This window comes from Parasteatoda tepidariorum, chromosome 9 (assembly GCF_982258835.1).
Source record: "Parasteatoda tepidariorum strain Cologne lab strain chromosome 9, Ptep-v5.0, whole genome shotgun sequence".
NCBI lineage: Eukaryota > Metazoa > Arthropoda > Arachnida > Araneae > Theridiidae > Parasteatoda > Parasteatoda tepidariorum.
Genome location: NC_141763.1, coordinates 66858800 through 66886440, shown reverse-complemented (window position 1 = coordinate 66886440; position 27641 = coordinate 66858800). Strand labels below are relative to the sequence as shown.

Here is a 27641-nt window from a genome sequence, read left to right as displayed (position 1 = left end):
TAAAGGCCATGGCATTCCTAGTTTGGTAGTCTTACACCTGCACGCGAAATTGAGCAACTCACGATAGAATAGTTTAACGAGGTCCGATAACGCAGACCCTCGGTTCTTTCGTCGGCTGATCAAAATGATTACCTACCCGCTAAACTGAAAGTTTATAGTGATGCTTGACTTTGGTGTTCAACTGGGTGCCGAGTCTTTTGCTTGTAGGACACGATATGCACACAAGTTCGTATATATATATGTTGTGTAACCATAAATTAGTCTATTTTTGATATTTATAAATGCTTACAGTTTCAAGCCCAAGCGTCCAGTCGAAAATTAAAGGACTTTCAATTTCGTCAAAAAATGTCGGACACTGCACTGGTAATTTTCTCTATATTATTCTATATTTCTATTTAATGATATAATTTTATTCTCCTTTAGGATTTTGGTGTTGTTATTGTTCATTTACGTCACACTAGAGCTGCACAATGGGCTATTGGCGACGGTCTGGGAAACATCCCTGAGAATGATTCGAAGACATGCGATCACAATTTTGATCCTCTGCGAAGGGGACTTTAGGGCTTTGAAAAATATCTTTGTTTTGTATAATTTCAGTTAAATTTTTTTTAGCCACAACCGTATTGAATTTTTATCGGTTTAATCAAAAATTAAAGTAAATGAATTAAACCAGCAAACAGCACATTACTGATCTACCAATCAATCCATAATTGCGCACAGTTGCTTTATTGCGTTAATGTTTGAGAACAATCGCTGTTTTTAAAAAATTGCATTTTTCTCGCAATCTAATAAACGTAAGTATTTTCTCTAGATTTTAAGAAATGTATTTTACTGAAAGATGTAATTGGCATGTATTTTTGTAATTTAATCTAAAATTCAAGATGGCGAAAAAGGAACTCAAACAAGGAGAATTGTTGAAAATCCTTTTTGGTTGCATGAAGTTCCTCTCTCAACCCAAAATTGCCGTTTCAGAACTATTTTTTGTTATTTTGCTGATTTTCTGTTTTCGATTATTAGTTATAGCTAACACCAAAATATTTTATATTTGGAAAAAAAAATTAATAAAATGTTAGGACAAAATGCTAACATGAATAAGAGTTAAATTTATTTAATTGTTCGTATATTTTAATTTTTTTTAAAAAATAAGAAATTTTAATGAAACTACGCAAAATCTTAGCTGAAAATCCTTGATAACAGTAATTTGCATTAAAAATTTCAGGTGTTTTTACGTAAAGTGTATCAGTTTCAGAATGCCGCAAAACTTTAACTTATTGCTATTTTTAACTACAATGGAAAATAAATAAAGAAAAACGTAGGAAGCCACTGAAAACCTAGTTTAAACCAGATTTTTTCCCCCATTTCAAAATTAGACATTCAAAAAAAAGAGGTGGTACAGTTGAAAAGGGGGTGTGTTAATGGACAGGTCACAACAGCAAATGATAGTCTTGACACTGTAACGGTCACTCTGTCCGTTGATTTCATCCAATCTGAGGGGCCTTACCTTTGTCTACCAGGAACTATAGATAACCACACCAGGGGGTAATCTTCCTTTTCTTAAAGCTTGCTCAAACTCATATTTAGTATTAGTTGAACTTTAAATTTTGCTTAAGGAGTTTTTCTCCAAGTTTCCTTGCTCTCCTTCGTTTCCTTCGTCTCTCCATAAAAGTAAGTCTTTTCAAGCAATTCTATGACATCTCAATCGTAATGTGTTTAGTTTAAGTTTTTATTTTTTTATTAAAGCGTTTTATAGAAATAGAATATTTATTGCTATCGAACTTTATTAACTTCTTGTCTAATATTTTTTCCTTCTTCAAATTTAAGTCATATGAATGGCAATAATGTATATTGAATTACAATTTTTCTAATGAACTGAGTTATTGCTTTGCTAGAGTTTTCTTTAAACTTTTGTTAGTGTTTAAACTAAGCACTTAGTGTCTTACACAAATCTAGATGATTTACATAGTGTCTTACAAATTTAGAATTATTGATCAAACAGTTTGTCTGAATTGACTAGTAAGTATCAAAATTAAAGTTTAAAGTAGTTTTTGTTCAAGTAAATGCTGCTATTAACCATTCCTTTACCCTATGTGACCACGTAAAGTACACTTATTCGCAAAAAAAAAAAAAAAAAAAAGAAAAGGAAAAAATCACATTATTTTTTTTTCCTTGTCGAAATAAATTGAATTTCTTGAATGGTAAATTTTTACTGAGTCACTAATATTTTGGGATCGAAAAAGTTCTAAAATGTTACAAAAGTGAATTTATTTTTTATTTTGCTTATTGCATTACGTCCGGGTCACCAAAAATCTCAGGCTTCTTTGAGTATGCCGGCCTATAATCACATATATATTAGCCAATTTTTAATATCACCAATTTTTACTATATTTATAGTTTTTCTTCAAATTTTGATCTTTTGTTCGACCTGAAAGAGTAAAACAAGTTTATAATTTTATATATACATTGTGAAGCGGAAAAAAATCTTTTATATTGTCTTAAAATTCTTCACGTCTATTTTTTTCATGTTTATTTTCAGAATTTCGTTTCGACATAATATGGTCTTCCCTGTTTGATGAAACAGTTAATTCTTATGAAATAGGAGGGTGGAATTGTTTTTGATCTAAAAATATATTCTTTCTGGCTCGTTTTACCATGTAAAAGTGTTTTCCCCTTTTTAAGAGTGTCCGCGCAGTGAAGTAAACTGACTTGTTTTTTCAAAGGAAGTCTTAGAATTTTTATTCCTCTCGTGAATTCTCTTTTTGAAAAGTTTCAAAAGTTTAATAAGTTAAATAATTTGTATTGCATTATGATCAGGTTTTGGACAGTGATTCAATGGCAAGGAGATTTACAACGTAATAACTACTATACTAGATGAGTTTTATGACTGCCATTGTTGTTCTTAGGTTTTATTCAAAAAGTTTACAAGATCAAAAAATGATTATATAGCGACTTTTAGTAAATAAAATACTTGTAATAATGCAAACACATTTAGTGGTTTGAATCTTTTCAATTTTATATTTTAAATGCAAAGAATTATGCTGACATTTCTCTGTTTTCGTGATCATGATTAGAAAACTTCTCCAATGATTAAATCGTTTAAATAACTATTTGTAGCTCATAATGTTTTTAGAGTGATTGAAATTTAAATATAATTTATAACTATTTTAAAAAAGTGGTAGTTAATCTATAACATCTTGCATTGCTCAATATTAATTTCAGACCAACAAATTAGCTCCATATGCGGTTTCGTTTCCATGGCTTGGCCACTATTATATGGTGGTGGCGGCAGATTGATGTCTAGCATTATAATGTTATGAGCGCCTTCAAAAAACAAGCAGATCTGCAAAAAATTTTAAGAAAATGATACGATTATTTTTTTCTTGTTTCTTAATTATCCTAATTTAATTAATTCGAGCTTAATTTCGTATCCTTTTATGAATTCTGGTGGAATACCGAATGCTTTCAAATTTAAAAGATAGAATTTTTGTATAATTAATCGTGAAATATAGGTCAGTTTTTCAAATCTTAAGATGTGATGTGTTAAAAGGAAAGCAACGACATCCTAAAAATATTTGAATGAAAATATCTGATTTTAATGCATATTTGAGACAAAGTTTAGTAATGTGATCTAAATAAAAGTAATTTCGGTAAAGATCAAAACTCAAAAAAAAAAAAAAAAAAAAAAAAAAAGAGTTTCCTGCGTTTCATTGTACGTTTTGCAGAAAGTATTTATGTAACGCTGAAAGTATTTATGTAACACTTAAGTTAATTGCGCAATGCTTAAAGTAATCGTGTAATTATGTGACGCTTAAAGTAATTATGTAACGCTTATTAAACAGCAAAGATGTCGTTTACTACTTAATGTCTTTAACAGCTAATTTGAATTTTCATACATATTTCGATTTTCAGGTTTGTAAAAGTATTTTTGCTTGCTATCAGTACCTGTTCAAAAGCTTCCTTATTGTTAGGGGTAGTACTCTTTCATCATTTGTCACTGAGTCAGTTTGAAGAAAATTATCACCTTCGGTGTCATTTTTGAGGCCTTCCTCCCCTTATTCCATCCCTCATTGTCCACTGTGGCAAAGGAAATGCCATTCACGTGTTATCCCCCCCCTCTGTTTCTTAGAACGGGTCTGTAACTAATCTGCTCAGAAAATGTGATTGTGTTGTAGTAATTTAAGAAACTCGGAATATTGCTGCTGAAAACATGCTGAATATTTTCTTACTTTTTTCCTTTTTTGTAGTTTAAATCTCTTTCCCTAATTCAGCGAACTCTAAAAAATTATCGACATAATTTTTATTTTTTGTGAGAATTTTAACCTATAAAAGAACATTTTGTATATTTGAACTGAAATTAATATTTTGAAAGAATTTTGCTTGAATTTTTATTTCTGTAAGATTTTTAGGTAATTCAAATTAAGATTTTTTGGTATTTTTTGATTCCTTTTTATTTTATCTGACATTTGAATATGATCTAATCATTAATTTTATCTAAACATTTCGAATTTAAAGTTTTATGAATTCCTTTTGCTTTATTTAACGTTCATTAGTTGAGTAAAGATGTGCATACACTAATTCTTTCATGCTGTTCTTCGAAATGTTTTCGTTTCGAAAGAGTTTTAATTCTTTTTGCACCGACGTTAGGTGCTTCCCCCTTTAATTACTGTAAGAATTTTCTCTTCACCCTGCACTGAATACTTAAGGGTTTGATTTCGCAATTTTACTATGCAGTGCAATGTTGCATTAAAATTATAGTTATTAATGTACCCGATCTTACATTAAAATAATATCTTAGAATCATTTTTAAAAAAAGCAATAAATATTAATAAAACGTTCATTTTAAGTAAACGTTATTTTGTTACTTTCTGCACAACGATTGTCTTTAAACAAATTTTTAGTTTGATTTTTTAAAAAAGAAACTTTTATATAGTAGAGGTGTAAGAATGTAGAAGGCGTTGTATTCTTTTAAAGTTTTTACTTTAAGTTATCAAACTTGTTCCGCGTTAGTTTTAGGAGAACATACAAGCAATTAAGTTATTTTTTTTAATGTCTGATAATACAGCTTATTTTGAATTTTTGAAAAATTTACTTTTCTAGTAAAAGAACGCCAGTTTTAATTTTAAAAAATAAATGAATTATGAATCGAATTTTTTTATGCATTAAAAAACTAATCTTAAAGGAATTCATAAGAACAGGAAATTGACTTCACGAAACAAAAAAGAACAAAAACATTTAATTGGCGTTAGGCCAACAATTAATATTTTCAAACTTCAATAATCTTCGCTTTCCTCAGCTTTGTACAATTAATAAACTTCAGGATGAGAACAAAAACGCAGCCAAGATATCTTATACTTAAGCTTTTTCTAAAGCCTTTCCTTTTGAGGCCCTGTTTTTTTTTCTCGGATAAATAATTACTCTAAACCTACTTTTTATTAAATTTCAGATGCTTATTAACTCATCCACAAAACATTCTAAAAGAACTTTTTAAAGTGTCAGTTAATCTTAGAATAAAAAACCCTTAACAATATGTATTTAGTGAAAACATTTTGGGATAAAAAATGCTATGTTAGCGAAGATTTCAACTTTTCTTTAAACAAGAGCATAATTATCAACTTCAATCTATAAAAAAAATGGCTAAAAATTAGCCTTTCAAAACACTAGTTTATTACATTTGCTTGCAAAAATTACACCCTATGATTATAAATTCGAACATGGGGCCAAAGGAGGCGGTGATTTTACAAGATTAAATCTCTTGAAAAAAGATTAGTTGTAATATACTCTTCCTTGAGAAAAAAGTGTTTACAAAAAATGTTTAGAAAAAGCAAGCCACAGCGACGTCTGCAATTAAGTATTTGGCGTCTTCTTAATCAACTGACGATATGCATTTCGAACATCTGCAATTAGCTTAAATAATTGCATATCTTGTAGACTAATTATAACGTTCGGAAGTTGACATTGAAAAGTTAATTATCTTAATCAACATTAATTACACCCCGTTTTCTTAAGTACGAAAAAGTTCTTTTAATCTGGCCTCCGTCTCAAATGCTACGTTTAGCAAACGATTTTCGTTGCTTAGTTTTTTCTGTTATTGTTCAAACATGATTTAATTTTAGGGGATCTTCTGCTAATTGAATAAGGTGAAAAATGTGGTTTGAAACTAGTACAGTCAAATGAATCTTTTCGAATCTAGTTACGAGTACAGTTTTTTGAATTGAGTTTAATTTTATTTTTTAAAGTTTGGAAAATTTTTTATTTTTTTAAGTTTGGAAAAATATTCATAAGTTTGGAACATTTTTTACTTTTTAAAGTTTGGAACATTTTTTACTTTTTAAAGTTTGGAACATTTTTTACTTTTTAAAGTTTGGAACATTTTTTACTTTTTAAAGTTTGGAACATTTTTTACTTTTTAAAGTTTGGAACATTTTTTACTTTTTAAAGTTTGGAACATTTTTTACTTTTTAAAGTTTGGAACATTTTTTACTTTTTAAAGTTTGGAACATTTTTATTTTGGCGAACAGAGTTGAGTCCATTTTCAGTTCATGTTTTTGTTTATTCGCTACAAATGTATGCACTTGAATTCCCATTCATGCTTCCTGTATCTGATTCTGTGAAGACCCATTTGTGAGCACAATAGTTTTTCCTTGTAAATTTTCCTGTTTGTAACTTTCTCTGCATTTTTTTTTAAATTTCATTAAATACTCTAGTATATTTCACCAAAGAGAATTCATTAAATAGTAATGCCTTTCCTACAAATATTTAATTTTTTTTTAGTATTATAAGTTCTTATGTGGATTGAACAGTTTTACCCAATGCTTAAAATAAAAGTAAATACAATTTATTGTTTGAAATGAGATTTTATAACGAAGCAATACCTGACCTGTTAATTTTATGCTTATGGCAACCAAGAAAAATAGCTGTTTCAATTAACCATCTTTAGTTAATTTTTATTGAAATTAAATCACGGCAGAAGTTGCTTTTTTATTGAAAGTGTACGATGATATTATAATTTCATTACAGTTGAAATTTCATCGAATAATCCTAGTGTGCATTTTTAAGGGAAAAGTGTAAAATTTTCTAATGGTTATCTAATAGTTGTTTCTTCGTATAAATTTAATTCATACTTTTTTTTTAATGTCGCAGTTGTAAGCTGCAGTTTAAAACACATACACTATTCTAATTTTTATCAATCTACAAATACATTATTGCAATATGTGACGTGCCCCTCATATTCTCGGAAAGGGGTGAAGATGTCTCAAGCCTCGGTTCCTGCAAGTGTTATTCCCACAGGAAATAGTAAAAAATAATAACAGGAGTAAAAATAAAAATGAACAGAAGTAGTTTCTCCTGTTTCTAAAAGCTGTGAAAAAGAAATCAGTGTAAAAAATTAGACGACTCCGTGAAGGGACTTTACCGTTAATTGCAGACTCCAAACTGAAGCATTATTTTTCTCTCCACTTCGCACGTCTGATAGGGAAGAGAGGAAAATAACGGTAATTAATGTTAATTAGTGCTCTTTCCCTCTTATTCCTCTTTCCTGGAGAAAGGAAAAAGGGAAAGTTGTAATTGAGATGCGTTTTGGTCTATGAAATCTATTCTTTGATTTTTGGATGGAGAATTGAACTTAGATTTTGTTTATGCTTTATTTTATAATTAAAGTTTGTTTTGCAAAACTAGAATTTTTTGGTAAGCGTTGAATGCATTTTTTAAAAATTAAATAGTTCAAATAAACAAGAAAATAGTTCAAATAAACAAGAAAATATTTTGCCGCAAACTACTGCTCTATTCGTCCAATTTTTGAGTAGATTTTCGGTCTCAATTCTATCAGTTTCGTCGGAGGAAAAAAAAAATTTTTTTTTTAAATTATTCAAAATCATCAAATTTAGAATATAGCCCATGAAATTTTTCATAATTAGTACCCTAATCCTGTGGATATTAAATGTGATTAAAATACATCATTAGTGAAATATGTAATTCATTAGTGCAGAAATAGTTCAGGAATGTATGGAAAAAAAATGTAAGCAAATGGTGGTTATTAGCGATTTTTCTTGCTATTGGAGCTCAATTTTGTGTGGAAGTCATAAGCAATTGAAAAAAAATTGTTTTTGCCCATTTTAATTTTTATTTAAAATATGAAGTTAAGACATTGTTTGATTTAATAACGAAAATAGCAATATTTGTAAGCCTTTTATGTTATATCCAGGTAAAAAAAAAGAAAGAAATAACAGTTCCATTTACGGAATTATCTTTTCCTTATTTTTACGAGCCATAAGGGCTTCTGCCTTTCAATGATGTTTAACCATGTTCAACTATTGAATTTGTTTATGAAAATAATATTTTGCTGAGAAAGGCAATTTTCAGAATAAGAATGATTTTAAATCTCTCTGTGTATTGCTTATTATAATTGCATTTGACTATTTCCATGGCAAATATCATTAATTGTACGATAAGCACATGTTCGTGAAATTGCACAATTTTAGATTTTCTATTTTTCTGATATGCTGCTTATATAAACTTTTCCGTTTATAATACCCCTTATACATTTTAGAGGATTATTTTATAGTAGTTATGTAAACCGTGAATTCAAAGTATTCCTTGCTCTTTTAATAGTATCCAATTTTTGGAAAAATAAAAAGTTTGGAAAATGCAATTGTTAGAAAAAAAAATTAACCTGGTTTTTTATTCATGTCTAACTTTAAAAATACTTTTAGAATTTTTGCTTGAGGTTTGCCAATGTCCTAATTCATTGCTTTAGTTTTTCCTACTAAATAGGCTGAATTATTTTTATTCAGATTTTTAAAATTTTAAAATAAAATAACTTCCTCAAATGAGTATAAAATAAACTGATACCATAGATTAAAAATATAAGCATTTTTTATAAGGTTTAATCTGTCACAGATTTAGAATATTGCAGTCAATTTTATTTTATAGTTCATGAAATGAATGACTTTGTATTTGTTAAAAAAAATATGTAGTGTTTCCGTATAAACTTTTATGAAATCTTATGAAGATCCATGAGGTTCCTTACGGCTGAAAATATTTTGGAAAATACACATTAGCAATAAAAACCAAGCAGAATTTTTATTCTTATTAACTTAAAAAATATTTTTTAAACTTTTGCTTGAGGTTTGTCAAGGTTTTAAAGAGCAGAAGAAAAATTGCCTAAAATTTCACAATGTTCTCAAAAAGGGTTGGATATACATTCTATGCCTAGATGAAATCCTGATATACTCTAACAAGAATTTTTATTTTCAGTGATATCCATTATAAGAAAGCAATTTCATCTACCACTATAATCCTGTTCCCCATTTATATTGGGAGATAAGCCCCAGAAAGGGAGCTTTCTTCTATTGCATTAAACATTAAAGTTTAATGTTACTAAATTAATTACTCTGGCTACTGTACCCTTCCATTTTGCTCTTAATGGCTCTTTTAAACTATATTTCTTTTTAAGCTCTTAATCTCAAACCTGGAAATTATTTCCACTACCCCTTAATTTATACTTTCCCTACCCCCGAGGCCCCAATTTTTTTCTTGCGCTTTTTCAACCCTGTGTATACATTTAAACACTACTTAGCAGTTTTTTTCTCTTACGCAGAATGAAGGATATTGGTTCTTATTGTCTCATTTGTCGTGACGGAAACTGCTCCCTGGGGTGCCCTAGGAGAGATTTTTAAGATAAAAAAAACCTTAATTTTTTGCTGAAATTAAACCCCCAAAAAAATCTAATTGCAATTTAGTATGAGAAACCTATTATTTCAGGAAAGTTAGTGCGCGCTTAATTATGATTGTGAAATGTTGAAGATTTAATTCTGTTATCTTAATTTATTTGGGAGCATTATTTATCCTTAATGTTGGCCTGCAAGTTCAACTAAAGTTGTTTACATTAATTAGTGTAAAGAAATTTATGGTATTTTGAATTTAAATTGCAAAGTAAATTGAGTATAAATAATCTAATAGCAGTTAATTTAAAGTATGAGTAAGGAAGACAGTCTTGACTGCTTAAACGGGATTTTAAATTAATCATAAAATAGCATTAAAATATTTATACAATGCATAAATTTTTGATTTTGTCAATAGAATCTAGTAATTATTAACCTTCATGCATAGCTAGAGATAAATAGATTAAATTTGAGAAAATAACTTAAATGCATGGATGACACTCCTCAGAACTGAAATCAGTCCTGAAAAAGTCAGTGGTCTGAATATAGTCATCAAATTAAAATAAATTTCGAATTTGTTTTGAATATTTTAAAAAAATTTCCTTTTTTTTCTTCAAATGATTTTCTTCAAAAAAGAAAAGTACTACTTTTTCATATATATTGCTGCCTTCCTCTCTCGGTTTTTTGAAATGCTAAGATAAAAAATCAATTGTGTGAAAAATAAGTAGACATGAATGCTCAGTGCATTTATTCAGTGATTACTGCAAAAAAATACACTAAATTATTATATTTGTCTCGTTTACTTTAAAATAGTCGGAAAAGTTCGGCTCTTTGTAGTTGATTATTTTTAAAACTTTTCCCCCTTATAATGCAAGGAATGGGCAAAACTATACATTAAGACAACTCAAATGTGAAGTTTTGTCTATTCGAGAATAATGCACAGCTTAATGAATAGACAATATTTTAAATCTGTTCTTACAAAAGAGACTTGCATAACTATGAAGAGTTTTACGTCTGGACTTTTTTTCCCCCAGATAAATGTTGCACCAAAAATGTAATTCCTTATTAAATTTTCTGATAAATTTGCGATCATGTTTCCACCAAAAATTTCCTTTTGAAAAATGTATATTTTCTCTCCAAATATTTTGCCTCTTGATGCAAAATTTTTTTTTTGTATTTTAATTATTACAGAAAGTTCATAAATATAATATGCCATTGGATGCATTGCTTTTACCAACGTCTGCTTTCGAGTCTGATGTTTGTAACTGTTGTGGTTTTGGAAGCTACCAGTGTAGTTATTTCTCTCCACTGTATCCTAAAACAAAAAGGTCTCCAGCTATTGGCTGATGAAGGCCAAAACTTTACATATTCCATTATCGCTCATAGTTCCTTTTGGGGCCATGACTGCTGGGACAGACCATGTAAAGTACAACTTTTATCTACCAAACATTAATTAAATCTGAAACCTTCACTAATTCTGCAATTCATATATGATTTAACATTATTAGGTTTAAACGAGGAAATTATTGCTTGTTTTTGTTTATTTTTTCAGAGCCAATACTGCTGTAAGACCTAACACATGGCAGGCAGCATGATAGAGCTGATTAGAAATATTAACTAATCTGTATAACCCTTTGTAGAGTTTTTATTAAACATATTCTTCCCATTTTTTCATAATTTTAAGTTAATTTTTAGATTCAAATAAGTGAAAAATATATTTTGCATTTGATAAATTGTGGTTTTGATATACAACCTGAAACAACTGTCTTTTTCTGAGTTAAAGGCAATTTTCCAAACACGGCTGACTTCCAAACAGTAATTTTTCAAATTCGCAGTTATTTCGAGAAACAATTCGCAAATTTCGCATTATTTAGATCTAAGAGACTTATTCCTTGTAGAAAAACAGCTGCAAACTCTGCTGGATTGTTTCTTCTCGCATATTTCTTCTGATCTCCTGCTTAATTATTCTTCTAGTTTTTGTCTAATTCTTCTAGTAACAATTCCTCTAGTAATAAATTCTTCCAGTTTTTGCCTAATTCCATAAAATTGACTTCGGTTCCTTAAAAAATCCGTATTGAAATAGCATTTTTGCACAGATTATTGCTTGTTTTAATGTTTGAATAAATACTACTTCATAGAAATCAAATACATACTTGATAGAAATCGGTTCTAAACTTTTTTTTTGTTCTAAAATGTTCAATTTTATTTTAATTCAGAACTCCCTATTTAAATTAATAAATCAATTGGTAACTAAATTAATAAATTAATTACCTTTAAATTGATAAATTAAATGACTTACTATTCAAAATTATGAGTGGACATAATGTCACTTATAACTGGAAAATAATGCTGTTTTTCTATTTTGATGACTATGAAAATCCCTAAAATTCCCTAAATGTAAAATATTTAGTACATTATACAGCAATTATCATGAAATTTAAATTTTCTAAAATCTATTGGTTTTTATCCAATCTATGTGTTTGTCCTTTAATTTATATAATTAATTTGATAAATTTTTGAATCTGAATGAAAAAAATTACTTTTTAGAATTTTATACTAATACAAATATGATTTTGATAGTATAACGGATTTTTTAGTAATTATTAAATACCAAATTAAATAGTTTTGCTTGTAATTAGTGTAAAAAAATATATAAAATTGACACCGGTGTACCCTCTGCGACGAAGTGTAAAAAGGGATACATAGATCCAGTGCTTCAGTCTTGGATTTTAGACGAATATTACTTTAAAATTAGTTTAAATAATTATCATACGAATTAAGCATATTTTTATTAAATGTCAAAATACAAATTATGTATGGGAAAAATATTCTGCTGTTCTCAAGTTACGCAATAATTTTTTTCTTTTAGGTAAGTAAAAAATCGCATGAGCGAACCCTTTTCAAAAAGTATCTTAAGGCTTGACTTAAGCAGCTACTTAATATCTGCTCTTTTTACTTGGTTGGTTTTGAATCATAAGCATTCAGTAGAAAAAATAGTTTTAAACTGAATCAATCTGTTTTTCTTAAATGCATTATTATTCGTAGAAAGTAATTTTATTTTTCACCCGTAGAAAAGCAAATTTCAACCGAAAACAGAACATATAAGCAAGAATGAAAATAATCTTCAGCGAAACCACTAAAGAGCTAATTTAGAAAAATCAATCAATTAACGCCATTGTCTAAAAAACCCGCACTAATTTCCTAGCATTAATTATTTATTAAAGTCTTCTATCATCGCTATTAATATTAAAGTCATTCAAGACTAATTTTTTTTTGTGTGAGAAAAAACAATCTGCGTAAGTGGTAACGTAACAAAGTTACATTAAGGAAGCTTTTTATCTTCAACGCTACATTTGTTTTCAATGTTTTTATAGCATTCGCATATTGGGGAGAAAGAATTTATTCTTTAAACACTTTTTCTGGCATTTCTTAAAGCTGTTTCTACTAATTACTTTTATACAGCTTAGAGTTACAAGCTGGAAAAAAATTAAAGGCATTTGATTTCCTTGCCTTTCGCTCGAAAGTGGTTTAAGTTTATCATTATTTCACTCACAGATAAACATTGATGTTGAACATCGTTCTACGTTGTTAATCAATCCAAATAATATGCTCAGCCAGTATTAAGTTATATGTATGTTTTCAAACACATAATTAATATTTACAAGAGGCTAAATAAAAATGTATTTTAGTGTTTTGTGTTGCTTTATTGAAGTTTTTATTTTTTATTGTGTAAAAATGTTTTTATTTTTATTGGGCGAAAATGTTTTTATTTTTTATTGGGCAAAAATGTTTTTATTTTTTTGTGTAAAACTTTTTTATTTTTTATTGTGTTAGCACAATTTTTACTGTATTTAGTATGTTTTATACTTAGAACTGTTTTAGCATGATTTTTCGAACTATGAATAATAGTAAAATCATACTTTTTTGAGGCGTTCACTAACACTTAAAGAAATAATTTAACACTTAAAGAAATACTGCAACTATAAAAATAAAATAATTTTACAGGGCGCTTCACCCTTTAAATGAAAAAAAAAGAACCTAAAATTGATAGTTTTTAAAATGATACCTGATATTTATGCAAACTTAATTTTTTTAATTTTTTAATTTGACACAATTCATACGATATTTCTAGAATTTCTTATATCGCTGTTGAATATAAGTAATTTATTCAAATTTTGATGTGATATTAAATTTTTAATTTGTCTTTCTTAAATTTCGATGCTATGCCGGAAATTTTATCAGTCCGCTTTTCCTCTAATTTTGCTCTTAGAGAATGTGGCGTTAATTTTCAATGAGAAGAACTTATGGTTATAATCACTTTCTTCCCATCTGGCGCAAGGGAGAATTCGTTCTTTTTTTCGTTCCCTATCACCCTTTTCACCTTCCGCTATTGAGGGAGAGGTCTAAAAAAAATATCACAAAGGGTTGAAATAAATACATGTGCAAAAAAGACAACAAAAAGCAAACTTGGCTTTTATTACCGTCCTATTTGTTTTTGGCCTGTTAACCACCATTAATAGCATTTCTTTTAAGAAAGTAGGGGCTGTTTTTTGCATTCTTTGTGGATGCTCTGAGAAAAAAAAGCAGAAAAGGATGGCGGTTAGTTGTCCAGAATGTTTTGGAAAACGACAGGTGCAACGAATTTGTGACCGTAATTAACTTTGCAAGCAGACGATATGGAATATGCTTGTTTTGTTCGAAAGCGTTTTTCCATGGCCGAAAATTATATTTTATTGGAGTTTAGTTGTAAAGCGTAGAATGAATTCTTTTTTCGTAAATAATGAGATGAAAAAAAGATGCATTTACTTACGGCTAATATCTAACTTCCATAACAGTTTATTCTTAATTACACTAAAAAATTTTTAAATCTAATTTTTTGTAAGGATTGTGAAGGGAATGTGCTTTACATTTGTTTTAATAAATGCGAATACTTTAATTTAAAAGCTGTTGTGCTAAAGTAATTGTAAGTTTTTAAAGTGATTTAAGAAAAATTTGGAAGTTTTTTTTGTTGATAGAAATTTTATTCTAATGGTATCTTTCTTCATTTTATTTTTTTGGGATTGTTCAAAAAATAAACATTCATATTTGTTTTTTAATTCTTTGTTTTTTATAATTTTATTTTTTTTTAATACCTAATTGTATATTAAACCATTTCCTAAAATTTTTCATACATTAATTTTAAAAAATTAGACATTTTGTGTATACTTCGCAGGAAAGAGTTTTGTTACACATGAAATGATGACATCCTTAATTTTTCATTTGCGGTTTCCACCTGAAAGAATAATCTTAATGATACCTGAATGAAGTCTGATCATCATGATTCGTATATGATTTTCTTCAAATTTTAATAATTTGTTTGTATGCATAATAATTCAATTTTGGTGACTAGCTAGGGTTGCTTTTATATTTTGGTTTTTAATTTTGTTTTTCAAAACTAATTTTCTTAAGCTATTGAAGTGATGACATTGATATTTTTTCATTTGCGGTTTCCACCTGAAAGAATAACCTTAATGATACCTGAATGATGTCTGATTATCATGATTCGTATATGATTTTCTTCAAATTTTAATAATTTGTTCGTATGCATAGGAATTCAATTTTGGTGACTAGCTAGGGTTGCTTTTATATTTTGGTTTTTAATTTTGTTTTTCAAAATTAATTTTCTTAAGGTATTGAAGTGATGACATTGATATTTTTCATTTGCGGTTTCCACCTGAAGAAATCTTTCTAATGATGTCTGATCACTTGTTTTAGTCCAACGTTTTCTTTTTAGTCTGGTTTAGGTAAAGCATCAGATGAAATGATGTTTAAGGTATTGGTGTGTTTAGTTCACAAATATAAAAACGAAGAAAAGTGTGCTTTTATTTTTGAAAATAGAAAAAGTTCACTAGGAAGTTAGGAAAGTCTGATGCTTTTAAAATTTAGTATAGGAATAAGTTTAAAAATCTTGTCCAAGGTTGATTGAGTGATGTGTTTAACACTATAATTTAAAAATTCAGACTGCAAAAATTTTTATTTTTTAGCTTCAAATGAACTAATGCCACTTTAAAAAAAAAACTAAATTATTCCTGTACAGCTTCAACCTTAGATCAGCATTTTAATAACTAATGGCATCTTTTTCTAATATAGATTTGTAATATAGATTCATAATTTCTTAATTTGTGGTTGGTCCCCCTTGTTGCGTTTACAACCACTACTGTATTTCAGTCTATGCATTTTCTTATGAAGTTCTATTTAAAAAGGTATGTAACATCTTCATGTCTCTTACACTTCAGTACACTTAATGCTAATTTTGTTTTAATACAGAACAATAAAATAAACTAGATTTTTCTGAATATTATTTAAAGTTGCTTATTTAAAATTTCTTGCTAGGATAATAGAATAAGCTTATTTAATAAATGTTCCTATTTCCGAAACAAAAATTAAAACTTGTCATAGCGCAAGACGAGAAGTTTCTAAAATTAACCGAATGCATTCTGATTTTCAAACAATTAATTCCTCAAACTCGAAATGAAGTGAAACCACTCCTCTCCGGAATCATAAATCGACTCTGTTTACACTTCCTCTAACCTCTTAAACCCAAGGCTTGCCGCCTCTGCGGAGGGAAAATTTGCGAAGACCAATTAAGCTTCCGAAAAGTGGCAACATTCATCATCTTCGTACAATTAAGCGCAGACGAGAGGATACTGTTGCCGCTAATAATTAGCCTCTTTTGGGCAATTGGCAGATTTAAATGACTCGGAATATCGTCTGATATTTGGGGAATCGTTTGCGAGTCCAGTTTCACAGTTTTCCAGGATTCTATAGTGTTCTAGAGTATTGAAGTTTCCACGAAATATGGTATTTAATATACTTGAAGGGCCGTGAACTCTAATGCGGATGGGTAGTAAGACGATATTAAGTTTTGGCGTTGGATTGGCCGTAACTAGTGATAATTACTGGAGTTAATTAAGATCGTTTCACTTGGACCGGCAGTTTCAGAAGGCTGTTTTGAGTTATATCAGCTGTAAGATAAATCTGAGGGAGTAAGATAAATGGGAGGGGGAGGGATAATAACTTTTTTAGATGAGGAATTTCATTTGGTCTTGTAAATTTAGAACTAACGTAATTATGAGAATAAAGTTTTCAATACAGATGCCATATTTTTGTTAACTTCAAATGTAAAAACGGCTTTGTCATAATTATTAAATTAAGATCGTGACGAATAACTGGAAAAAGTGTATGTACATATATCTTTTTTTTTTATTCGAACTCTTCTAGCCACGTAAAAGTGTTTTTACCTTTTTAAGAGTGATTCCGCAGGAAAGTGCTGGATAGGGAGAATTTACTGAATATTTATCTCCAATTTTGACATTTTCTGTTTAAAATATGTTTTGTCCATTTTTTTTTTAAAAAATTTGTTTCCAGTTTTTAATACCCCTAATTGCTTGATAGTGTGCAGTCATATCTAGAAAATTTTTAACAATAAATCAGATTTACAAAGAATTATAATATCGTGAAATCTTTCGTTTCGAACTATAGACTACTTTAGTTTTTCAGAAGTGGTATCTTAATTTAAGAAAAAAAAGTGGTATCTTTAAGATCTATTATTTGAATTAAGGTAATGTATTACTACGATAACATATTAATGCATTAACGCATTAAGTTAAACGTAATTAAGAATTACTATTTGCACTTAAACAATCATCATTGAACAAAACATAAGTTTTTGTTAATTAATGGTATTAGTGTGATAAATTGGTGAACCAAATTAATTTGTTTACCAAATAAAAGTATAATTAGTGTACCAAAATCTTGACTAGATTTTCTAATGAGCTAAATTTCAAGTTTTCATTGTTCAAAAAATTGAATTCTAACATTCGAATCAAATCATATTAATTATTTAGTTCCTGTGAGGGAAGCTAATGTAAATGCAAAAGATTTAATTTACCTGATTTTTAATGATTTCATATTTATTTAATTTTTTATATGTATTCAGTAATTTTTTATGTAGTAATACATTAATCTTTTAAATATTGGTAAATCGCCTTGCCATTTTAGTATTTTTTTGCGCAAGTTTAATAACATTTCTTGACTTTATCTAAAATTTAGAACTCTAAATGTTAATTTCCGCTTTGCTCCTTGTTTTGTAATTCCACAATCAATACTCACAATTATGAAACTAGTTTGTTTAAAGATGTTTTACAAAGAATTTTTAGTGTTTTTTTTATTTTATTATAAGTGATGGCTGAAAAAGTTTTAAAAAACAATGTTTCGAATTTTAACGCAATGTATAGAAGATAAATTGAAACTTTCTCGAGTTACTGAAAAGTATAATTACAAATTGGTACTAAACTGTAAAATTTATTTTGTACATAGCTGTAGTCCATATGCCTAGTTAGTTAAAAAGTAACATTTCAGATCAGTAAGATGTCCGATATTTACTTCTTTTATTATGCTTTTTAATATTTAATTTGTTACGAAAATCTTGAATGTTTATTAATGAGATTTAAAATAAAGTTTTTTGATTCTCAATTGAACTGCAAACGTTTATACTTATTAATCTTTTTCAGCATTAGGACCAAAACTGAATATTTTCCTCAAGTGATTATTACCAACAAAAATCCATTTTTTTTGTTCCGAAGACTGTTACTTTATTTTTCTTTTCCGTCAGCTGTTTATTTTCGCAGCGCTTATTGATAAATTTACTTCCCATTCATTCCAAAGAAAATTATCTTTCTTTCAAAACCTATTTCTAATTTTTGAGACATAACGATTCGTAGACATCTTTTCTCAATCGGTCTACGTTAATTCGATCTTCTAAAAGACATACAAAAGAAACTCATTCGAACAAAAATACAGTTCCAAAAGTTCTATCCCTACCCCAAAAACATTTCCCGCTCTAATTGGAAAAGCAAACGATTACGAAACTCTTTAAATTACCACTTGAGTAAAGCATTTACTGAGCATCAAACATTTAGAAATGTTTTATATACGTCTGATTGTTACTACAGACATTTGGCGTAAATTTTGCTTCCATCAAAATCTCCAATACTTAATTCATTTTGCATTTATGAATATCTTTCGATTATTCTACGATGACCATAAGAATAGATGAGTAATCAGGTTTTGGAAATGAGTTTTCTTTCTATTAATTTGGAATTGTACGCGGAATTCGAAATGGGCAATGGCTATAGTAATTTTGTTCGAAATTCATTAATTTGTGATGGAATAGGGTTTGTTATTATGTCGTTAATAACCTTCTCCGGTAACAGGGGTAGGCTCCTCCTGTATCACATTTAGATCTTTTTGTTGAAAATGTGGGAAAGAATACGTCCGTATTTTCTAATTTGGATGATTTGTCAGAAGTATAGGGTTGCCAAATGTAGTGTATAATATTTGGATTTGTATCGCTTTAAAATGAAATTTTTCTCATGTTAATTATGCCTTTTTATAATGAAAAAATTCGCAAAAATGTGGGTAATAAAGTACAAAATATTATGAAGAAATTCTTAGTATTATAGTTTTAAAGTTAATAATTAAGTGTAATTTAGTCTGAATTTTTTTTCTTTTTTACTTATTTCGATCGCTTTTTTTTCTTTTATAGCTCAGTTTTTATAGCAGCATTTTATCCAGACATTTGATTTTTTTTATACGAAACCTATGTTATGAGCTATAATGCGTACATTTTGTGTTAGGCTAGAATATTGATAATTTTTGACTGACCAAATTTTAGTTTTTCTTAAATTCTAGGCTGCGAGTTTTTTAAATTCTAGGCTGCGAGTTTTTTAAATTCTAGGCTGCGAGTTTTTTAAATTCTAGGCTGCGAGTTTTTTAAATTCTAGGCTGCGAGTTTTTTAAATTCTAGGCTGCGAGTTTTTTAAATTCTAGGCTGCGAGTTTTTTTAAAAACATTCTAGGCTGCCAGTTTTTTTAAAAACATTCTAGGCTGCCAGTTTTTTTAAAAACATTCTAGGCTGCCAGTTTTTTTAAAAACACTCTAGGCTGCCAGTTTTTTTAAAAACACTCTAGGCTGCCAGTTTTTTTAAAAACATTCTAGGCTGCCAGTTTTTTTAAAAACATTCTAGGCTTCGAGGTTTATTTAAAAACATTCTAGGCTTCGAGGTTTTTCAAAAAAAATCTTGGCTGCGAGTTTCTGATTTGTATGTAAAACTATAAGTCTTATAGCTTAAATTTTAACAATATACGGAATCTATTAACACTTTTTCTCTACACCGAATCTACTTCAAATTAAAACAATGCAGCAATGTAAGATGGATTTAATTTTTAATTCTTTTATCTGATGACTGCGCATAGGCTGAAAATATGCTTTGAATCTGGTAAGCTATTTTAAAAATATTAGTTAGTTGGAATATAGCAAATATGGTCTTATAATTTTGTCGCCAATCTCGCCATCCTAAAAGCAAATCTCAAATAAGGATTCCCGAATTAGCCAACTTACAATAAGCCCGTCTGCTTATTCCCACGTGCCCAATAAAGGATACGTGATTAATAGCACACCCCCTTTCAAAATATTTCCCTCCATTGTTTAGCTATTTGTCCATCGTGGCATAAAATCTGGAGCCTCGTTTTAAGTATTGCTAATTTGCAACACCCACTTCCCCCCCCCCGAAAAGTTTTAATCGAGTTAAGGATTGAGATTTGTTTTCTACCATCCAAGGATCGAATTAAAATCGAAGAGGATTGTGGGTAGATTTTGCTAATTGGGAAACGAGGCTACAGTTTCGCGTTTTTTTATGGATAGTTTTAAGACTTGATGGGTTAAGGATGAATTAAACAACGTTGAAGATTCTAATGAAAAGATCATTTTGTAAAGAGTGTTTAGATTTCTTTAATTACAGTGAATGGGGGTGGATGGAAAGTTTTGTGAGAAGTTAGGGAAGTACAGAAAAATAAGAATTCAATTGGGTAATTGGAATATTTTGCGAGTTAGCTAAAATTGTGATATAAGCTCAACTACTTTGTGTATTGTTTCATGTAATGATTTTGTGTTTAAATGTTTCTAAACATTTCAAAAGATTATGTCCAAAAGTAGTTAAATATATTAAAAATTTATTTAAATTTTCCAGATTGATTTGATTTAAAAAGTTATTGACAATACGGTACTACACATAGTTAACCGAAAGAAACTGTTTTAAAATTTTTCCTTTGAGCAGAATATTTTTGCCTCTTATTCAGATTGAATATAAAGTGGTATATAGTAGAAATCAGTATAAATTAATTTAAATGTATAAAATTAAACTAAAATATTTCGAACGCCGTTAAGTGTTAAATGATACAACTGATGAGTTCTTATTGATAGCTTACACAAGTTAATAAAAATTTTGCATTAAGCAAAAATAATATTTTTTTAAATTTTTTGCTATTTTTTTCATGCATTTTAACTTGTGTAAAAAATAAAAAAATATAAAGATCTGCAATATTTATAATTTATAAAGATTTAGTGCTGTTAATCACGATGATTTAGTGTTTGTAAAGTTGTAGACAATTTAAATATACTGTTTATAAAAATGTTCAATGATTAGGTCAAGAAGTTTCTTTGCTTAAATATGAGTTTTTCTTTTTTAAATTTCCTTTTTAAAGAATATTTGCGTTGAGAATTTGTCTTTAACACTGGATTGGCCAACGAAGTCATTTTGACTGCTTTTTAATTTCAATTAGAAAAACAATGATGTATATAACATACCTGCCAAGTCTATTGTTTCCTAACGAAGATTCCTATTTTTTACGACTATCTCCTGTTACCAATTTATTCTTCAAATTTCTCAAATTTGGGATAAAATATCGACTGATGGCAAAACTACTTCTCTTTTTACACAACAGATGGTGCTGCAGTATGTTAAGTGTTAATAGTCTAAATAATTATAAATAATGGTTTAAAAAATCGTCTTTAGATTAAGATTAATATATAAATTTTTTACTTTGATAAATGTAAGTGCTTATATAATTTCCAAATTTGAATTTCACTTTTTGACTTACATGATGTATCAAAACTTAACTCGTAGCCTAAAAAATATCACTGGCATACGCTCCGTTGTTTTATTTCTCCAATGTTGGCAGGTATGAAATGAGGCAATTTCAATTTTGTGACTTTTTGTGCAACAAATTATTTTTTTTATTGATATTTACTAATAACTTGCTATATAACTGTAAATAATGTAAAAAAATATTGAAAATTAATTTTAAATCTTTTTACACATTAATTGTTCTTTCCTAATCCAGTAATTTTGACTGCTTTTGAGCAATATACACTAAGTTTGTCTTTCTAGTGCTAAATTTTAATTTCTTTGGTACATAAGTGCACCCAACTTCTCAGTCTTTATTAATAATTAAATGATTTTCAAATGACTGCAGAGTTTTGAAAATTTGCGCTGTAAATAAGTACGTGTAATTCTAAAAAAATTATTTTAGAGCACTACTTTTCTTGAATTGAGACATGGCCACGTTCCTTAGAAATTAGGAATGTTCTTTGCTGATATAATTAATGTAGTGAAGACGGTTCTTCTTAGCAAATAAGTTTTTTTCGTTTAATGAATCAACCGAATGAAACAAACCGAACGAACCAAACTTCAAACCTATTCAGTTCATTTAGCTCAGTTAGTTATTATTCTTTTGATTATAAGAACAAACGAAGTTAATATTAATATGTCTAAATCTGAAGGTTACGTTTCTGTTTGCTGTAGCTTTTATGATAAAAATATTCTATGAATATTTTTATGCGAAGATGTAAGTTCTAATTAAAAACAAGAGCAAATACCTCATTACCAAAGATGTATCTAGTCTTTGTAATTGAATTTACAACGTTTAGGCAAACATGCTGGTAAGGAAACGTTTTTTATCAAAGATTTAGGAAAGGTGTTAATATGGTAAAGAGATTGATATTTTTATACCCAAATTAATCTTTTTAATTGCAATAGTGGCACAAGTCAAGAAAGATTCTTAAAATATTTTATTTAAAATTATAATAAAGTAAAACAAAGTAAAAAATATATCAAAGAAGGTGAGAGTTAAATTATTAAATCAGTAAAGTAACAAAGTGAGTAAAATATAATAATTGCGAAATTTAAACGTAATAAAAATTTATGATGTTTAATCATATACGACATATAGGAAAGAGTTAAAAATCATAAATGGAAAATACAGCAGTTAGTGATTTGAACTATTAGTTTGAATTTTATTGCCTTATATTTAAGCTATTTCAGGAATTCCTAGATTTTGGGAAAAATTTATGAGCTTTTATCTTGCGTAGGAACTCTTTTTTTTTCCCAAAGTTCTCTTTGCAATTTTTTTTGGTATGGTTATTTTTTGATTTTTATTAACATAGAGATAATGTCTAAATTCAGCTGTCCAGATTCAAGAAGAAAAAAACGAATAATTTAAATTATCAACAATGTGTTTTAAGGCAAATTTCCAAAATTGAACTTGCACCACTATCGCTTTGTGTATAAATCACGTGGTATTGTACAAAAAGTATATGCTTACATTATGAGTTAATCCAAACCATATAAGTAAATCAAATTTCATGGAGTGATAACTCCTTTCACTACAATCAATCCAAATCATTCATTTGGAAAATATATTTTTTATTTTAGGAATTCTAGAGTGGTTTAATTCGTTTACTGATTAAAAGTTGCGCTAGGAAAGCAGATTTTCAGCTCAGTGTATCTGTTTGTCCTTTGCCGAAGGAAAACTGAAAATTTCTCTAAAAAAGGAAAGATGTTTACTTTTGAAATATTCTATCTAAGAGAAGTGTATACTAATAGATTGAAAGTTGCTAAACTAGGGTTTATTCGTTTGTAGTTTATAAATTGCAAAAACATTTTATTTTTAAAGTTCAACTTCAAGCAAATCTTGAAATACCGAATTCTAATTTCCTTGAAGGGTTCATTTAAGATTAGTTCATTTCGTTTAAGAGGGTACTAAACTTTTCTGCAAATTATGCCTCATCTCAATTGCTGAATAAATTAGAGAACTATATTGGTGTATTAAAATTAGAGCTATCAGTTAAGATAAAAGTAAACTCTGACATGCATAGAGTAAGCCATGCAGCTTCAAATGCTAAACAATTTTTTTCAAAATATCCCTCAATTTAATTTTTGCATTTCGATTGATAACAATAAAATTCTCTCATAATTTGTTTGCATTTCGATATTCATTTTCTAGGTTTGAAACTTCATAAATCACTCTAGGATTGTCAAACCTGATTTTTTCCGTATGGAGAGGAGAAATAGAATTGGTCGTGAGAAATTTTTCACGTGGTATAGCGATCTCTTAAGAAAAAAAGAGATTTTTTTCAGCCATTGCTTAGAATCATTAATACTTAAAACTAGCGTAATTGCTATTCTAGATTGTTGATTAAATCTTCAGTTTAAAGAGTAGATTCATTCCAAGTTTAAAAAAAAAAATCTGTTTTATCAAGAAAAACAGTAAGTAACAGTAAACAGTAAACCCTCCACTAAAGATGAATATTTTTATTTCAGATGAATGAAGCTTATGCCAAAACTTGTAAAAAGTCTGGTTATGAAGTTGTTAAGTCAAGAGATATATTTAAGCAACCGGAAACGTCTGATGACGAAGTGAGTCTGAGTTTAAGCGAAGAGTGAGTATAACAATTCTTTTCTTAACAATTCGTATTTTTCAATTTTCTTTATTAAAAAAAAAATCAGACTGTTTAATTTTTTATTGCATGATGTCTACTTCTCCTGTCTTGACAATTTTCAAATTTTTTTTTCTTGACAGAATTCTTCCTCCTTTATGTTTTTGATCATGGTCAAACAAAACATAAAGCAATTTTTTAAGGGGTTGCATTAACTAAATCTTTCCTATTTTGTTTTTATAGCTTTCTTCAAATTGTCGTGAAATTCTGATTACGAAATTTTCTTGAAATTAATATTTATGAAGTATAACAATTGAAAATAAAGATGTTTAATGCTCAATAGTCTGAATAAAATTCTAATAGATTTAATGTATCCTAAAATATGCTAGGTACCTTTCCCCCATTTCTTTCTTACAAAAATCAAAGTTTATTGGCTATTTTCAAATTCATTTAGTAGATTTGGTATTAAATTCTGAAACATTTTGCTACAAAAGTTACTATAAAACTACGTACAATTATTTAGTGAGTTGAAAAATGCAAAATGGGAGCAATTGGATAAAACTGTCGATTGAGTTTGATACAATATCGCCATACCTTCTTATAAAAACAGCTTTGATTGAAACGTTACATTCAATCCAGTTTAATCTAAAATCTAAATGTTAAAATGAATTCCGTAATTTTTGCAATTTTATTTTGCATTTTTTGTAATTTCAAGTACTATTCCTATTTTTCAGAAGCTCTGTGCAAGCTTCTGCTCCAGCAAATCCAGATACTACCCGGTAAATAAAAGTACATAAAAATATGTATTTTGTGAATTTTGCAATAGAAGAACTAAAGAATATTCTATTTAGGTCAGAGGCAGGAGAATCTACTACTGAAGTTGTACAGGCTCCTATGGAAGAAACCGAACAAGTTGAACAGTAAGAACCCATTTCATATTTAGCGATTTCAGTGCATGCAGAACCAACACCTCATTATTTTAAAAATAGTGTATTTAAATTTTTTTTTACCATTATCTTTTTACTATGATACACTGCATTTCTATAATTTTTCTTATTTAGGGCTGCAACAGTAGCTGAAACTATATCTACAGCTGTAGTAGAAACTATTACCACAACAGTCCAAAACGCTATTGATCGTTGCATTGTCCAGTGATGACCAATGGTAATTACTATCTTTACTAATTTTTGTTAAAAATGCATAATCTAAAGGTTTAAATTCTATGCTTAAAATATATAATCTAAAGGTTATAATCTAAATGTAAAACAACTTCTACCAACAATTTCATTCTATGTCAGTCCTGTATTCCGAATGCTAGTTTCATAGCTGCCAACTCTACTCGATTTACCAGTAGACAAATGGATTTTGCCAGTTTTTCCTGGTCATCTGATTTATTAAAATTTCTCCTGTCCTTCCTATAGAAATAAAATTTTAACGCAATTTATTGTTAATATGTATTATACTTATAATAAGTATTTAAATAAGTATTACTATTACATAATGATGAAGGGCTCATTCACAGTTAAAAACTTTATTCATAGTGACCAGTTTCAAAATATCAATAATAAATTGTCTATTACTATTCAAAATTATGAGTGAATATAATAAGAAGCATTTCAAGTTAAAGTTCATTTAATATCAATCATAAATGTAAAATATTGTAGACCATTTATAGTTATCAGTGTAATAAAGTTCTTGTACTTTGAAGACAATAAAAGTCCCTAAAATTCTCTATATGTAAAATATTTAATATATTATGCTGCAGTTATTATAATATTTAAATTTCGTAAGATCTACTGGTTTTTTTCCTATCCATTCTATCCATTCAGTTTCTATTTTACAAATTTTATTTTAAATTTTCAAATAACTATTTTTAATTTTTTGAAATTCATAAGAAAACATTATCTGAGGCTAAATCTTTTTGACGAATTTTGTTGGATATTTTGTTGCGAATTTATGCCCCTATGATATAAAATTCTGTTATTCTGTGTCTAAGGTGTTAATTATCTTCCTAGGTTAATTCCACTGTAACAGATATAACGTAAAAGGCTGAAGAATCACTCGCCGAATGATTTGATATTTTTTAATAGCCAGGTAAATTTTAGTCATGAATGAATCTATTTCAGTTTATTATGTGTTTTATATTTTTATTTAGTATTCAGGCATGGGATTTTCTTTCGGATAGGGCAATACGTGCTTCTTGTCATTTTTCCTTTCTTTAAACTCATTTAATTATAAGATGGTTGTAAATAAAAAAACACGGACGAAAGTTCTCTAGTCTAGTTCATACGAAAGTGTATTAGAACTTAGTGTATTAGAATTCATTCATTGAACAGTAGTAATAGTAATCACAGTAATAGTAATCAAAGCTTCCAATATTCATTAAGGAAAATTTACATTTTCTGTAATATTATAGCTTTTTTAATATCATCTGTTCTGCATTTTTGTTGTAGATATTCATTTTGAAAATGTAGATTATCAGGTATTATAAATTATTAAACAATGTTTCAGATTAAACAAAAATTATGCAACAATAATGAATTGTTGAATTAAATTTAATATTTTTTACCTCATAAAACAGTTTTAAACCACATAACATTTTAACCTATTTTTCTTTTTGCAATTTCTGTTCGTAATTTCAAGCCCGAATTCGACAATGCTCTGAATTAATCTTTGTAAATTTTATAACTATTTCGAACAAATTCTTTAGGGTGTAGTTTCAGATTGTTCTGACAACTTTTTTATTTTATTAAATACTTGATAATTTTTGAACATCTTTAAACGCTGCTTGGAAGTAAGTTAAGTGTTACATGTTGGCAAATATAAGTGTAGACATCAAATATCATGTAAGTATCATGCATCTAGTATAAAGTATCATGTAGTAAATATCATGTAAGTAGTTTGTAAATGCTATGGAGACATTCAAATATTGTGAAAAGCATTTAAAGAGGGAGGGTACATATGCTTAGCTTATTTTTGCTGGCAAAAGAGGAGGATTATGAGTGCTTATATCTTATATGAAGCACCAGATGCAACAAAAATTTAAATTTTTACTTTTTTTGCAAATTTAAGAAAAAAGCAATGCTTTTAATTTGTATGTTTTTAACTTAGAGTGAATCCAAAAGTACGCGAAATATGCTCACGTAATAAAATTGGGGGATTGCAAATTCAATTTGGTTCAATAAATTTTTTTGTTGAGAAATCTAAAATTTGTCAATTTGGGTTGTAATCGCATCTCACTTCTTAATGATACCTACCTTAAATAATAAATTACCTTACAATTTTTTCTTTTTAATTATAGGAACTGGGATGCATGAATTTTCCTTTCATACAAAGCTGCAATTTTGTAAATATTTTTTTAAGCTTAAATAAAATAATTTTTGATTTTAA

General features: G+C 28.2%; 1 protein-coding gene across 9 annotated transcripts; it reads left to right on the top strand.

Moving 5' to 3' along the window:
* Positions 1–145: 145 nt before the first annotated feature.
* LOC107443537 (uncharacterized) lies at positions 146–27641 on the top strand. Of its 9 annotated transcripts, none has more exons than XR_015429287.1 (8): positions 146–203; positions 292–347; positions 24136–24254; positions 24986–25030; positions 25103–25171; positions 25313–25415; positions 26267–26345; positions 27553–27641. XR_015429287.1 is itself a non-coding variant. In XM_087152050.1 (7 exons), the coding sequence occupies exons 1-6, from the start codon at positions 161–163 to the stop codon at positions 25404–25406; spliced, it is 426 nt and encodes a 141-aa protein (XP_087008176.1). In that variant the 5' UTR covers positions 146–160; the 3' UTR covers positions 25407–25415; positions 27553–27641. The 9 variants fall into 9 exon arrangements, 2 of the variants coding, with proteins under 2 accessions (XP_087008176.1, XP_087008177.1); XR_015429288.1 differs by having other exon boundaries at positions 201–225; XR_015429289.1 differs by lacking the exon at positions 24986–25030.